Source organism: Oryctolagus cuniculus, chromosome 8 (genome assembly GCF_964237555.1).
Source record: "Oryctolagus cuniculus chromosome 8, mOryCun1.1, whole genome shotgun sequence".
NCBI classification, from domain to species: Eukaryota; Metazoa; Chordata; class Mammalia; order Lagomorpha; family Leporidae; genus Oryctolagus; species Oryctolagus cuniculus.
In genome coordinates this window covers 83,501,311-83,517,575 of record NC_091439.1, presented here as the reverse complement: position 1 = coordinate 83,517,575, position 16,265 = coordinate 83,501,311, and the positions used below count along the sequence as shown (strand labels likewise).

The 16,265-nt window shown below is 43.6% G+C and overlaps 1 protein-coding gene across 2 annotated transcripts in view; it reads left to right on the top strand.

Moving 5' to 3' along the window:
• LOC103350768 (vesicle-associated membrane protein 8) overlaps positions 1 to 16,265 on the top strand; it is a 52,925-nt gene that overhangs the window by 23,496 nt on the left and 13,164 nt on the right. For both annotated transcript variants that reach the window (XM_070047974.1, XM_008267682.4), the window contains one exon: positions 15,404 to 15,562. In XM_070047974.1, coding sequence (XP_069904075.1) covers positions 15,404 to 15,562 — 159 coding nt within the window. The remainder of the gene's footprint in view (positions 1 to 15,403; positions 15,563 to 16,265) is intronic.

Below are 16,265 nucleotides of genomic sequence, written 5' to 3'. Positions count from 1 at the left end.
AGAGGTGGCAACCAGGAATCGAACTAGTGCACATATGGGGACGCCAGCATTGCAGGCGGTGGCTTAAGCCGCTGTGCTACAGCTCCAGCCCCAATTTATACATTTTAAATAAACAAAACTGGGATCACTAATTCGATGGGTACAGGCTTAATCTCTGAATCTTCATTTTAACTTTGAAATCTTAGACAAATTATCAACTTTTCTCATTTCACTTTTCATGTTTAGAAAATAAGAGATGATAAAAGTACTACTTTATACAGAGGTTGGAGAGTTAAATGAGCTGGTACATATAAAGTGCTTAAAAAGGATGCATGGCATATACTGAATGTTCAATAAGTTGCAATGTCATTTTGCAGCTTATCTTTTTTAAACATTTATTTATTTATTTATTTGAAAGGCAGAGTGAGAGAGTGAGAGAGAGAGAGAAACACTTCCATCTACTGTCTCACTCCCCAAATGGCCGGGGCTAGACCAGGCTGAGCCTGAGCTAGGAACTCCATCTGGGTCTCCACATGGGTGGGGAACCCCAGCATTAGCAGGGAGCTGTACTGGAAGTGGAGCAGCTGGGATTTGAATTAGCACTCATATTGGATGCTGGGGTCACAGGAGACAGCTTAACCCGCTGTGCCACAAGCCCCAAAGACCTTACATTTTTAAGGTAACTTCATATCATGGAAATCTTTTTTATTACTATGTGCTGTACCAATTTTGAGCCACTGCACAGTGCCATAATTTATTTAGCCATTTCTTTGTGGATTGATGTTGAAATTAATCCAATTTTTCAGTATTAAAATGGTGCAGTGAGCATCTTTGTATACACACACACATACAATTTGGTCACTTCCCAAACTGTAAGATCAATTCCTAAAAGTGAAATTTCTGACAAAAAAAAATATGAGGGTATTTTTATTTTAATCAACACTAATAATTCTTTAATTTCCATTCCTCTAGTTGGACATCTCAATTGTGTAATCAATCATGCTGCTTTTGAGAGTTGCCGTTTTAGAGTCTGCTTTTTTTTGAACTCGAAGTATTTTCTTATAGATATGCAAAGCTTTTTCTATATGGGATATCAACTTATGCTGCAAATATTTTCTTCCAGGTTTCATTTGTCTTCTATCTTTGACATTTTTCATGGTATAGAAATTTGAATTTTTTTTTACTAATCAAATCTTCACTTTTGCATTTTCTGGACATCGGGTCATGCTTTAATAAATCTCTAAACAAAAATATGCTAACAAAAATATGCTACCTTTTTACTAGTCAGCATTTTGTAATATTTTTCTTCCGGTTTACATCTGTAGTTTGACTTTTGTTGTTGTTGTTTAGAAAGACAAAGTTACAGAAAGAGGGAGGGAGGGAAAGAGAGAGATCTTCCATCTCCTAATTCCCTCCCCAAATGGCCACAACAGCCAGAGCTGGGCTGGTCTGAAGCCAGGAGCTTATTCTGGGTCTCCCATGTGAGTGCAGGGGTCCAAGCTCTTAGGCCATCCTCCTCTGCTTTCCCAGATGCATTAGTAGGGAGCTGGATCAGAAACGGAGCATCCAGGTCTCAAACCTGTGGCCATATGGGATGCCTGTGTCACAGGTGGAGGCTTTAACTTGCTACGTCACTGTGCTGGCCCCAGCATTTTTTCTTATTTTTAAAAACTATCTCTAATTTATTTGGCATTTTTTTCTGTATGGCATGATGTAGGTTCCAGCCCTTATTTTATCCCAAAAGGATATTTAATTGTCCTGATATTATTTACTAGTTCCCCTGATTTTTGTCATATATCAGATGTTTCTAGAGTCTCTATTGTGTCCCACCATTTTTTTTTTTTTTTTTTTTTTTGACAGGCAGAGTTGATAGTGAGACAGAGAGAAAGGTCTTCCTTTTGCCGTTGGTTCACCCTCCAATGGCCGCCATGGCTGGCATGCTTGCGGCCGGCGCACCGCGCTGATCTGAAGGCAGAACCAGGTGTTTCTCCTGGTCTCCCATGTGGGTGCAGGGGCCAAGCACTTGGGCCATCCTCCACTGCCTTCCCAGGCCACAGCAGAGAACTGGCCTGGAAGAGGGGCAATCGGGAAAGAATCCGGCGCCCCGACCGGGACTAGAACCTGGTGTGCCGGTGCAGCTAGGTGGAGGATTAGCCTATTGAGGCGTGGCGCCAGCCTATGTCTTTTCTTGTAACTACACTGTATCATCTTTTTAAAAGGTTTATTTATTTATCTGAAAGGCAGAATTACAGAGAACGAGAAGCAGAAAGGGAGAAAGAGGTCTTCCATCCACTGGTTCATTCCCAAGATGGCCGCAAAGGCCAGAGCTGCACTGATCTGAAGCCAGGAGTCAGTAGCCTCCTCTGGGTCTTCTACAGAAGTGCAAGGGCCCAAGGACTTGGGCCATCCTCTACTGCTTTCCTAGGCCATAGCAGAGAGCTGGATCAGAAGTGGAGCAGCCGGGACTCAAACTGGCACCCATATGGGATGCCGGTACTGCAGGCAGCAGCTTTACCCGCTAGGCCACAGCACCAGCCCCAACTATATTATCTTAATTATGACAACCAACTTTTTGTATAGTTTGACATGTGAGAAAACTAGTTTTTAAATTTTGTTTTGCTATTGTTGTATTACAGTGAACTTACTCACTTTTCAGTTCCAAACAAAACACTATCATGTTTTGATATTATTGAGAAAAATTTAAAGTTACTCTATTCAGATTATCTATTAATAAACGTTTCATAATTTCTTGGATACAGGTCTTATGCTTACATATTTGTCAAGCTTTTCCTAGGTGTTATTATAAATGTGTTCCATTTTGTCTTTTGCTATTGTGAACAGGATATTTATTATATCTTATGTCTGGTTCTTATAAGGAAAGCATTTTTAAATATGTGTCCAAGCCAGCACCATGGCTCACTTGGTTAATCCTCTGCCTGTGGCGCTGGCATCCCATATTGGCACCAGGTTCTAGTCCCAGTTGCTCTTCTTCCAGTCCAGCTCTCTGCTGTGGCCCGGGAAGGCAGTGGAGGATGGCCCAAGTGCTTGGGCCCCGCACCTGCATGGGAGACCAGGAGGAAGCACCTGGCTCCTGCCATCGGATTGGTGCAACGCACCGGCAGTAGCGGCCACTTGGGGGGTGAACCAATGGAAAAAGGAAGACCTTTCTCCGTCTCTAACTCTGTCCAAAAAAAAAAAAAGTGTCCAGTCTAGCAATGTAAGTAACTTGCAAGTCATTGCCCCATCCGAAAACAGGTAAAAAGCTGAACAAACTGAGAAATCAACAATTCTTAGATCTGTCAGAGAAGTGAAGTCACAGAGCAACCTGCTGCCATTCAGAGACACAAACAGGTGAACAGATTCACAGCTCCCTGGAACAGAACTCTTCATGTGAACTAGTGCCAGGGTGGGAAAGATTAAACCATAACTGGCAAAGGCGGGCACCTGTGGACAAGCCTCGGAACTGAAAAACTTTAAGGGGGTCGGCACTGTGGCGCAGGTTAATCCTCCTCCTGCGGCACAAGCATCCCATATGGGCACCAGTTCTAGTCCCAGCTGCTCCTCTTCCAATCCAGCTCTCTGCTGTGGCCTGGGGAAACAGTGGAAGATGGCTCAAGGGCTTGAGCCCCTAGCTCCTGGCTTTGGATAGGCTCACATACGGCCGTTGCGGCCATGCATGCAGGGAGTGAACCAGAGATGGAGGACCTCTCTCACTCTGTCTCCCCCTCTCACTGTCTGTAACTCTACTTCTAAAATTAAAAAAAAAATTTTTTTGCTGATAAGTCTTCACCTGTCAGGGTTCAGACATGTGAAGAATCCATGTTACTCTGAGATTTATTCTAATTTTGTGTTTGTAAGCAGTTCATGGAAATTACTATATTTTAAAAACATGACTTCATTATATGTGGTATTTCAGACAATTCATAAAAAATGTGATAGAGATCAACTTATTTTGGTGCAAATTTTTTTCATAATATGCATTTTCCATGAACTTTTTGACAACCTTTTATACAAGGGAATTCCAATATGGCACTCAGTGATTTTATTATTTAATTTCCCCCCAAAAGGAATATTTAAGGAATACAAACTTCATGCATTTCATAAGTACAACTTTAGGAATATAGTGATTCTTCCCACCATACCAACCCTCCCACCCACTCTCCCATCCCTCCTCCTCTTCCCTCTCCCATCCCAGTCCCATTCTCCACTAAGATCCATTTTTGATTAACTTTATACACAGAAGACCAATTCTATACTAAGAGTTCAACAATTTGCACAAAAAAGAAAAACTGTTCCTCAACAGTCGAGACAAGAGCTGTTCAAAGTCAATGTATCTTGCATTACACTTCACTTACACAAGTTAACGTGAAAGAAGCACCCGAGAATTTTACATCTTTTGTGAGCACTTAGACATAATTATTTGTATAAAGTTTTGACTGTTTTTTTAAAGGTTTATTTATTTATTTGAAAGTCAGAGTTACACAGAGAGAGAAGGAGAGGCAGAGAGAGAGAGGTCTTCCATCCGCTGGTTCACCCCCCAATTGGCTGCAACGGCCAGAGTTGTGCCAATCCGGAGCCAGGAGCCAGGAGCTTCTTCCAGGTCTCGCACGCAGATGCAGAGGCCCAAAGACTTGGGCCATCCTCCACTGCTTTCCCAGGCCACAGCAGAGAGCTGGATTGGAAGTCGAGCAGCCAGGACTCGAATCAGCGCCCATATGGGATGCTGGCACTGCAGGCAGCAGCTTCACCCGCTTTGCCACAGTGCCGGCCCCCTTAGTCATAATTATCATACAATTCTTTGAGGACAGAGGTCCTGCATGGGGAGTTAATGCACAGTGACTCCTAATGTTAACTTAACAATTAACACTCATATATATAACAATTAACACTCAGCGATCACCCAAGGCTCTTGACATGAGCTGCTTAGGCTATGGAAGACTTTTGACTCCACAAACACCATCAGTATTTAGACAGGGCCATAAGCAAAGTGGAAGTTCTCTCCACCCTTCAGAGAAAAGTACCTCCTTCTTTGATGACCACTTCTTTCCACTGGGGTCTCAACAACCGAGGTCCTTCATGTAGGACATTTTTTGCCACAGTGTCTTGGCTTTCCATGCCTGAAATACTCTCGTGGGCTTTTCAGCCAGACCAGAATGTCTTAAGGGCTGATTCTGAGGTCACAGTGCTATACAAAGTGACTGTCATTCTATGAGTCTGCTCTGTGGACTGCTTCCAATGTTGGAGCATGCACTCCTTTTTAATTCTATCTATTATTATTACCAGACACTTAATCTTATCCATATGATCACTTTAACACTTAAGATGGTATTTTTACCACCAGCTTCCATGGCAAGTTTTTAAACTGTACCCTTAGAAGTAAGTCTGTAGGAATGTATGCAGAACTATACATCTTACAGTTACAAACTTCATATACTTCGTAATTACAACTTTAGGAACATGGTGATTCTTCCCATCATGCCTCCTCCCACCCCTCTTCCTCCTCCCTCTCTTATTCCCATTCTTATATTTTACTGAGATCTATTTTCAACTGGCTTTGTACACATGTGTTTAACTCTTTAAGAGTTCAACAAATACTATTTAAAAAAAAAAAAAAAACTGTTCCACAATAGTCAAGACAGGGCTGTTCAAGTCATTGCTTCTCAAAGTGTCAACTTCACTTTTACAGATTGCCTTTTAGGTACTCTATTAATTATCACAGGTCAGGGAGAACATGTGGTATTTGTCCCTTTGGGACTTGCTTATTTCACTAAGTATGTGTTTTCCGGATTCACCCATTTTGTTGTAAATGACTGGATTTCATTTGTTTTTACCAGTGTGCAGTATTCCATAGTGTACATATCCCATAATTTCTTTATCCAGTCTTCAGTTGATGGGCATTTGGGTTGATTCCATATCTTATCTTTTTTTTTTTTTTTTTTTTTTTTTTTTTTTTTTACAGGCAGAGTGGACAGTGAGAGAGAGAGACAGAGAGAGAAAGGTCTTCCTTTGCCGTTGATTCACCCTCCAATGGCCGCCGCTGCAGCCGGCGCACCGTGCTGATCCTGGCAGGAGCCAGGAGCCAGGTGCTTTTCCTGGTCTCCCATGGGGTGCAGGGCCCAAGCACCTGGGCCATCCTCCACTGCATTCCCTGGCCATAGCAGAGAGCTGGCCTGGAAGAGGGGCAACCGGGACAGAATCCGGCGCCCCGACCGGGACTAGAACCCGGTGTGCCGGCGCCGCAAGGTGGAGGATTAGCCTATTGAGCCACGGCGCCGGCTTCCATATCTTATCTTTTAAAAAGAAGACTTTGGCCAGCGCCACGGCTCACTAGGCTAATCCTCCACCTAGCTGCACTGGCACACCAGGTTCTAGTCCCGGTCGGAGCGCCGGATTCTTTCCCGGTTGCCCCTCTTCCAGGCCAGCTCTCTGCTGTGGCCCAGGAAGGCAGTGGAGGATGGCCCAAGTGCTTGGGCCCTGCACCCACATGGGAGACCAGGAGAAGCACCTGGCTCCTGCCTTCGGGATCAGCGCGGTGCGCCAGCCACAAGCGCGCCAGCCGTGGCGGCCATTGGAGGGTGAACCAACGGCAAATGGAAGACCTTTCTCTGTCTCTCTCTCTCTCACTATCCACTCTGCCTGTCAAAAAAAAAAAAAAAAAAAAAGACTTTAGGAAGACATAGCCATGAGGTAGCAGGGGCCTGTGGTGGGAGTAGGGAGGCACACTTTTGTGAGTTTTTCCTCCAGGGACTCTGCCAGGTCCTCACAGTGAAGAACAGACAAAAACCCCCTTGTACCTTAGTGCGAGGGGAGAAACCATTTGGAAATACCCTTGAGCATTCTGTTCTTAGTAAGGTCAGCCCTCCAGAGAAACTCTTTTCTACCAGAATCTAACCTACTGGAGCTTTGTCAGAACCTGACCAACCTGAGGGAAGGAAAGTAAGTCATCCCTCGGTATTCATGGATACAAAAGGGCAACTGTACTCAACCCTAGCTGGCTCTACACTTCCACATGGGTGAAGGGAAATACCCAATTCCTGCTCCCTCCAGCCATCCTGTCCCACTTGGGTGAGGGGACTGAGAAGCACTTGTGAAGTTCACAGCTCAGGGGTGTGAGCTCACTAAACGACTGAGACCCAATCAGAGGGATACAAAATGCTTCTCCTCACCCCACACCTTACCCCAGCTGTTTATATTTGTGTTTATGATACTTCATGTCTAGCTATAAAGGAAATAATACACAGTTAGGTGACTGGCTCAGCAGTTAATACACCTGTGTCCCATAGGACCATCAGAGCACCTGCATTCAAATCCCTGCTCTGCTTCCCATCCAACTTCCTGCTAATGTACTCTGTGGGAGGCAGCAGGTGACGGTTCAAGTACCTGGGACCCTGCACCCGCATGGGAGATAAAATTGGAGTTCTAGGCATTGGCTTCAGGCTGACACAGTCCTGGCCTTGTGAGAATTTGGGAAGCAAAACAGTGGGTAGAAGATACCTGCCCCCTTCATGTGTGTGTGTGATTCTGCCTTTCAAATAAAAATAATTTTTAAAAAATTACAAGGCATATTAAAAGAACAGTTTAAAGAAACAAAGTAAGCTTCAGAACTAGACTCAGATATGGCAGGGATGTTGGAATTACTAGAATGAGAATTTAAAACAAGTATGGTTATTAGGCTAATGGCTCTAATAGAAAAAGTAGACAACATTCAAGAACATATGGATAACGTAAGCAAAAAGATGGAAATTCTAAGAAAAATGCTAAAGATCAAAAAGGCAAAGAGGAAAATTGCCTTTGAAGCACTTGGTAACAGACTGGATACTACTGAGTAAAGTTATGTCTGAGCTTAAGGACACACTGATAGAAATCTCAAAAACTGGGGCTGGTGCTGTGGCATAGTGGGTAAATCCACCATCTGCAGTGCCGGCATCCCATAGGGCGCCAGTTTGAGTCCTGGCTGCTCCACTTCTGATCCAGCTCTCTGCTATGGCCTAGGAAAGCGGAAGAAGATGGCCCAAGTCCTTGGGCCCTTGCACTTGTGTGACAGACCTGGAGGAGGCTCCTGGCTCCTGGCTTTGGATCAGCGCAGCTCCAGCCTTTGTGGCCATTTGGGGAGTGAACCAGCAGATGGAAGACCTTTCTCTCTCTCTCTCTCTCTCTCTCTCTCTCTCTCTTTGCCTCTCCTTCTGTATAACTTTGACTTTCAAATAAAAATAATAAATAAATCTTTTTTAAAAAAATCTCAAAAACTGAAAAGCAAAGTAAACAGAGACTGAAGAAAAAAAAACAAACCGGAGAATATCCAAGGTCTCTGAACAGCTACAAAAAGTATAATATACTTGTAATGAAAATTCCAGGAGATGAAATAGAGAAAGGGAGAGAAGCAACAACATCTGGAGCAATAATGACTGAGAACTTTCCCCCAAATTAATGCCATCCACAAAATCCAGATGCTCAGAGAACACCAAGCAGGATAAATGCCCAAAAAAGTATACCTCTTCATATCATATACAAATTTCAGAAAAAGCTGGGCCAGCACTGTGGCACAGATTAAGCTGCCACCTACAATGCTAGCATCCCATATGGGTGCCAGTTCAAGCTCAAGTCCTGGTTGCTCCACTTTCTATCCAACTCCCTAATGTGCCCGGGAAAGCAGTAGAAGATGGCCCAAGTACTTGGGCCCCTGCCATCCATGTCAGAGAGCCAGATGAAGCTCCTGCCTCCTGCCTTTGGCCTGGCCCAGTCCTAGCTGTTGTGCTCATTTAGGGAGTGAACCAGCAGAAGGAAGATTCTCTAACTTTGCCTTTCAAATAAATAAAATCAATCTTTAAAAAAAATAATAAAGTACCTAAATTCCTGACAGCAGGCTTTAGAGTGAGGAAAATTATCAGGGGTATTACATAACGATGAAAGATTCAATTTTCCAACATGACATAACAATCCTTAACGTGTGTATACCTAACAAGAGTGTCCAATAGGGGTCAGCGCTGTGGCATAGTAGAGTCTCCACCTGTGGCGCTAGCATCCCATTGGGTGCCACTTCCTTTCCCTGCTGCTCCTCTTCCAATCCAGCTGTCTGCTATGGCCTGGGAAAGCATTGGGCCTCTGTACTCACATGGGAGACCCAGAAGCAGCTCCTTGCTCGAGGCTTTGGATCAGCCCAGCTCCAGCCATTGTGACCATCTGGGGAGTGAACCAGCAGATGGAAGACTTTTCTCTCTGGCTCTCCCTCTCTATCTGTAACTCTGTTTGTCAAATAAGTAAATAAATAATCCTTTAAAAAAAGTGCCCAAAAACATGAGGCAAAAATTAATAAAACTGCAAGGAGAAATAGGTAAATCTACTACTATAGTTGGAGGCTTCAACACCTTTCTCTCATAAATGTACAGATCTAGCAGTTAGAAATTCAGTAAGGACATAAGTGAACATTACCACCAATCAACTGGAAACAGATAAATCTATAGAATACATATTTATGAAGCGCATATGTAACATTTACTAAAACACACCAGATTCTGAGTCATATAACACACCTTTGTGAAATGTAAAAAAAAAATTATATATGCTTTCAAATCACAATGGAATTAAACTAGAAATCGATAACAGAAAGATAGCGTGAAAATACTCAATACTTTAAGGTTAAACAACATACTTCTAAATTATACATTGAGGATAAGCATTTAGCACAGCAGTTAAGATCCTGCTTGGGCTGCCCATATCCCATACGGGTGTGCCTGGTTTGTGTCCTGGATCCTCCTCTCCCTGACTCAGCTTCCTGCCTTCCTGGTGGGAGGCAACCGGTAACAGCTCAAGTACTTGAGACCCCTTACCAACCATGTGGGAGACAGAGATGGAGTTTTGGGCTCCTGGCTTCAGACTGGTCCAGCCTGACTGGTACAAGCATTTTGGGGAGTGAACCAGCACACAGAAGATCTCTGTCTCTCTGCCTTTAAAATAAAATACTTTTAAAAATCTGAATAAGACATGGGTTGAAGAAAAAAATCTCAAGAAATTTAAAAATTATTTTGAACTAAATAAAAATAATAACAATCAAAATTGGTGCAATGTAGTAAAAGCAGTACCCAAAAGGGAAATTTGTAGCATTAAATATAGATGTCAGGAAAAGAAAAGATCTAAAATCAACAATCTAAGATTCTGCCTTAGGAAACTAGAAAAAGGAGGACAAATTAAATCCAAGTGACAGAGGAAAAAAAATAATAAAATTAGGGCAAAAGTCAATGCAAACAGGAAATCAATAAATAAAATCAACAAACCTTGGGCCGGAACTGTGGTGTAGCAAGTAAAGCCACCGCCTGCAGGGCCAGCATCCCATATGGGCGCCGGTTCAAGTCCCAGCTGCTCCTCTTCCGATCCAGCTCTCTGCTGTGGCTTAGGAAAGCAACAGAAGATGGCCCAACCCCTGGGCCCCTGCACCCACGTGGGAGACCCAGAAGAAGCTCCTGACTCCTGGCTTTGGATTGGCACAGCTCTGCCATTGCGGCCAAATGGGGAGTGAACCGGCAGATGGAACACACACACACACACTCTCTCTCTCTCTCTCTCTCTCTGCCTCTCCTCCCTCTGTGTAACTCTGACTTTCAAATGAATAAATAAATCTTTTAAAAAAAGAAATGAAAGTCAACAAACCCAAAAGCTGATTACCTGAAAATACTGATAAAATTAATAAGCTTCCAGAAAAGATAACTAAGAAAAAAAGAGACAGGAAACAAATTACTGGTATCAGGAATGAAAGAGGAAACATACTAATCCCAAAGACATTTTAAAGATAATCAAGGATCTTATAAATAATTCTATACTCACAAACTTGGTAACCTACATTAAATAATTTCTTTAAAGACAATTTCTAGAACTGAAAAGAATGTATCAGAAAGACAATCTAAATAGGATTATATCTATTGAAGAAGTGGAATCAATTATTAATAACCCTCTAAAACAAAAAAGCATTAAGCCCAGATGGCTTCACTGGTGAATTCTATCAACGTTTAAGGAAGAAACTATACTAATTCTGTACAATCTCTTTCAGAAGCATAAGCAGGAAGAATGCTTCCTAATTCATTCTCTGAATCCAACATTAATACCAACTAGACACCCATATTAAAAAAAATTAGACACAGACCTTACATCCTTCACAAAACTTAAAATGGATCATAGACATAAATGTAAAACTACAAAACTACGAGATTACATAGGAGAAACTGTAAATGCATTTGGTATGATGATGACTTTTTAAATACATTGCCAAAGGCACAATTGATAAAAAAAATTGATAAACTGGACTTTCAATGAAAAAGCTTAAAAATTATCTGTAGTAGCAGGCATTTGTCCTAGTAAAGACCTCAGTTAACAGATCCACATCCCACATCAGAGTACCTGGATTTAATACCTGACTCGAACTTCTGACTCAAGTTTCCTACTAATGTAGACCCTGGGAGGCAGCAGTGATGGCTCTGTCACCTGTGTGGGAGACCTGTATTGAGTTCCTGGTACTGTCTTGTTCCTGGTACAGCTTGTCTCAGTCCTGGATGTGTGGGTACTTGGGTAGTAAACCAGCAGATGGGAGTGCTGTTTCTTACTCTCTCCCTCCTTCTCAAATACAGAAGTTTTTTAACAAACTTTAATGATCTGTGATATATACTCTTGAGAAATTGGGAAGATAAGTGAGACTGGGAGAAAATATTTGCAAAAGATAAATCTGATAAGTTATTGTTATTAAAAATAAAGAACTCTTAAAACTCAAAAATAAGAAAACCAACCTGATTTTAAAATGGGCAAAAGACTTCAACAGATACCACACCAAAAAAGATAGGTTGCAAATAAACCTAAGACATCCACAGCATGTGTTATTGGGGGTTACAGTTTAAAACAATGAGGGGCCTGCATTGTGGCAGGCAGGTTCAGGCGCTGCCTGCAACACTGGAATCCCATATTGAAGCACCAGTTTGAGTCCCGGCTACTCTGCTTCTGAGTCAGCTGTTTTTATTTATTTTTTTAGATTTATTTGAAAGAGAGAGAGGTAGAGCCAGAGAGAGAGAGAGAGAGAGAGAGAGAGAGAGAGAGAGAGAGAGGGAGAGAGGGAGAGAGAGAGAGAGAGAGGGAGAGAGGGAAATCATCCATCCACTGGTTCACTACCCAAATGACTACAACAACCAAAGCTGAGCTGACTGAAGCCAGGAGCCAGGAATTTCTCCCGGAACTCCCATGTGGCTTGGGCCATCTTCTACTGACCTCCCAGGCTATAGCAGAGCTGGATCAGAAGTGGAGCAGCTGGGACTCAATTTGGTGCCCATATGGGATGCCGGCACTACAGGCTGGGGCTTTAATCCGCTGCTCCTGGGAAAGCAGCAGCAGACGATCCAAGAGATTGGATGGAGGTCCTGGCTCCTAGTTTCATTCTGGCCCAGACCTGGCTGTTGTGTCCATTTGGGGAGTAAACCAGCAGATAGAAGATTTTCTTTCTCTCTCTGCCTCTTTCTGTCATTCTGCCTTTCAAGTAAGTAAAATAAATCTCTAAAAATAAATAAACAATGAGGGGCCATCGTTGTGGCATAGCAGGTTAAAGCCCCGGCCTGCAGTGCTAGCCTCCCACATGAAGGCCAGTTCAAGTCCCAGCTGCTCCACTTTTGATACAGCTCCCTGCTAATGTGCCTGGGAAAGCAGCAGAGGATGGCCCAAATCCTTGAACTCCTGCACCCATGTGAGAGACCCGTAAGAATCTCCTGGGTTTGGATTAGCTCAGTTCCATCCATTGTAGCCATTTAGGGAGTAAACCAGTGGATGGAAGACCTCTCTCTCTCTCTCTCTAACTCTGCCTTTCCAATAAGTAAAAATAAATTTTTTTATAAAAAATTTAAAAAACAATGAAATATCATTAAACAACTATTAGAAATGAACAAACTCCAAAAGATTGGCAACATCAAATACTGACAAGGATGTGGAGCAACAGAATTCCCATTCATTGCTGTTGGGAATGCAAAACTAAACATACTCTTCCCACATGATCCAGCAACTATGCTCCCTAATATTTGCCTAAATGAGTTGAAAACATCTCCACATAAACCTGTGCATGGATGCTACAGCGGCTTTATTTGCAATCTCCAAACTTTGAAGCAACCAAGCTAACCTTTAGGAGATGAATGAATAAATTATGGTATTCCAAACAATGGAATGTTACCCAGTACTAAAAACAAATGAGCCATCAAGCCCTAAGTGGACCTGGGGCCAGGGAGGGAGGATTAAATGTGTATTACTAAGTGATAGAAGCCCATCTGAAAAGGCGTGTACTGGATGCTCTCAACTACGTGCCATTCTGGAGACAGAAAAAGATCAGTGATTGCTAGGGCTTAGATGGTAGAAAACAGATGATTTAAAGGGCAGTGAACTGTTCTATATGACACTATAATGAAGGAAGCAAACCCACACTAAGACTGAACCTACTGTAGACTGGTGACTCTGAGTGACAATATGTCAATGTGGGGTTATCACTTGTCACAGGTGCACCGCAGTGGTACAGGACACCAGCAGTGAGGATGTGCACTGTGGTGTCAAGAGAGCATCTGGGAAATCTCAGCTCAGTTTTTCTGTGAACCTAAAACTGCTCTAAAAAAAGTATTTTTTTTTTTTTTTTATTTTTTGCCAGGCAGAGTTAGAGAGTGAGAGAGAGACAGAGACAGAGTTACAGACAGTGAGAGAGACACAGAGAAAGGTCTTCCTTCCGTTGGTTCACTCCCTTAAAGGCTGCTACAGCCGGTGTGCCAGGTCAATCCGAAGCCAGGAGCCAGGTACTTCCTGCTGGTCTCCCATGCGGGTGCAGGGCCCAAGCACTTGGGCCATCCTTCACTGCCTTCCCGGGCCACAGGAGAGAGCTAGACTGGAAGAGGAGCAACCGGGAACAGAACTCAGGGTGCTGGCGCCACAGGCGGAGGATTAGCCAAGCGAGCCACAGTGCAGGCCTAAAAGTCTTTTTAACAATAAACTATCAGGAGGACCGGCGCTGTGGCGTAGTGGGTAAAGCCTCCATCTTCAGTGCCAGCATCCCATTTGGGTGCCAGTTCAAGTCCTCTGTAACTCCACCTCTCAAATAAACAAACCCTCTACCCACAAATTCTGGTAATTCTAAGGCTGTAATATTTTTGAGCCATTTTGTTAATTTTCGTACATGTTTAAGATTTATATGGCCGGCGCCGCGGCTCACTAGGCTAATCCTCCACCTAGAGGCGCCGGCACACCAGGTTCTAGTCCCGGTTGGGGCGCCGGATTCTGTCCCAGTTGCCCCTCTTCCAGGCCAGCTCTCTGCTGTGGCCCGGGAAGGCAGTGGAGGATGGCCCAAGTCCTTGGGCCCTGCACCCCATGGGAGACCAGAAGAAGCACCTGGCTCCTGGCTTCGGATCAGCGTGGTGCGCCGGCAGCAGCGCGCCAACCGTGGCGGCTATTGGAGGGTGAACCAATGGCAAAAGGAAGACCTTTCTCTCTGTCTCTCTCACTATCCACTTTGCTTGTCCAAAAAAATAAAATAAAATAATTATTTATTTGAAAGACAGAATTACAGAGGTAGAGACAGAGAGAGAGGTCTTCCATCCGCTGTTTTACTCCCCAGATGGCCACAATGGCCGGAGCTGCGCCAATCCGAAGGCAGGAGCCAGGAGCTTCTTCCTGGGTCTCCCAAGTGGGTGCATGGGCCCAAGGACTTGGGCCATCTTCTACTGCTTTCCCAGGCCATAGCAGAGAGCTGGATCAGAAGTGGAGCAGCCAGGACTCGAACTGGCACACATATAGGATGCCAGCACTTCAGGTCAGGGCTTTAACCCGCTGCGCCACAGTGCCGGCCCCAGGTTATAATATTTTTTTTTTAAGTTTTAACTATTTATTTGAAAGGCAGAGTTACAGACAGGCAGAGGCAGAAAGAGCGCGCGAGAGAGAAGTCTTCCATCTGCTGGTTCACTCCCCAGATGGCCGCAACGGCCGGAGATGTGCCAATCTGAAGCCATGAGCCTGGAGCTTCTTCCAGGTCTCCCATGTGTGTGCAGGGGCCCAAGGACTTGGGCCATCCTCTACTGCTTCCCCAGGCCATAGCAAAGCTGGACTGGAAGTGGAGCTGCCGAGACTTGAACTGGTGCCTATATGGGATGCTGGCACTGCAGGCGGTGGCTTTAACCACTATGCCACAATGCCAGCCCTGGTTATAATACTTTTAAAAATAAAATAAACTATTAAAATTAGGAAAAAACTTCCATTCCTAGATGAATACATTGATGTATCTCTCCCCACCTTATCCATTTTTGTGAGATTAAGATGTAACAATCTGAGGTTCAGCTGATTCCTTATACTGAAATCCAAGTGCGATATAACACTTTTGCACCAGTTTGTACAATAATTTATGATGGAATTTCTTTATTTCACTTCTATATAGATGAAGTACAATAAAAATCAAAGTGACTGCATGATTTCCACAATGAGGAGTCAAGTAACTGATGTAAAAACTGTTTTGACACAAAATATTGAAATAATTTTGGAAAAAGAAGAAAAATCGAATATCTACCTTGATAGTACAGATGATCTCCAAACACCTGTAAGTGATTCTCACCTGCATTGATGTCCAAACAGTGTTCTAAGTCAGCATTGATGACCTTAAGATAAATTGCCCAAACAAAAATATGCTAAGCATGCTCTAAGACAATCTTATGTCACCAACCTATGACTTTATCCAAAGATTCTTCAAATGCAACTCAAGTATTAAAAGATTATAAAACAGGCCGGCGCCGCGGCTCACTAGGTTAATCCTCCGCCTAGCGGCGCCAGCACACCAGGTTCTAGTCCCGGTCAGGGCGCTGGATTCTGTCCCAGTTGCCCCTCTTCCAGGCCAGCCCTCTGCTGTGGCCAGGGAGTGCAGTGGAGGATGGCCCAGGTGCTTGGGCCCTGCACCCCATGGGAGACCAGGAAAAGCACCTGGCTCCTGGCTCCTGCCATAGGATCAGCGCGGTGTGCCGGCCTCAGCGCGCCGGCCGCGGCGGCCATTGGAGGGTGAACCAACGGCAAAGGAAGACCTTTCTCTCTGTCTCTCTCTCTCACTGTCCACTCTGTCAAAAAAAAAAAAAATTTTTTTTTAAAAATTATAAAACAATCTAAATTTAAAAACCCATGAATTAAGAGGTGATCAATTGAATAGAAGAATTCCTTTCATTCAGAAACATACAGATTAATCAACAAATAAATTACAAAAGAAAGAAGAGAGGGAACTTAAAAAAATATAAGATTAATAACTTGCAATGTCT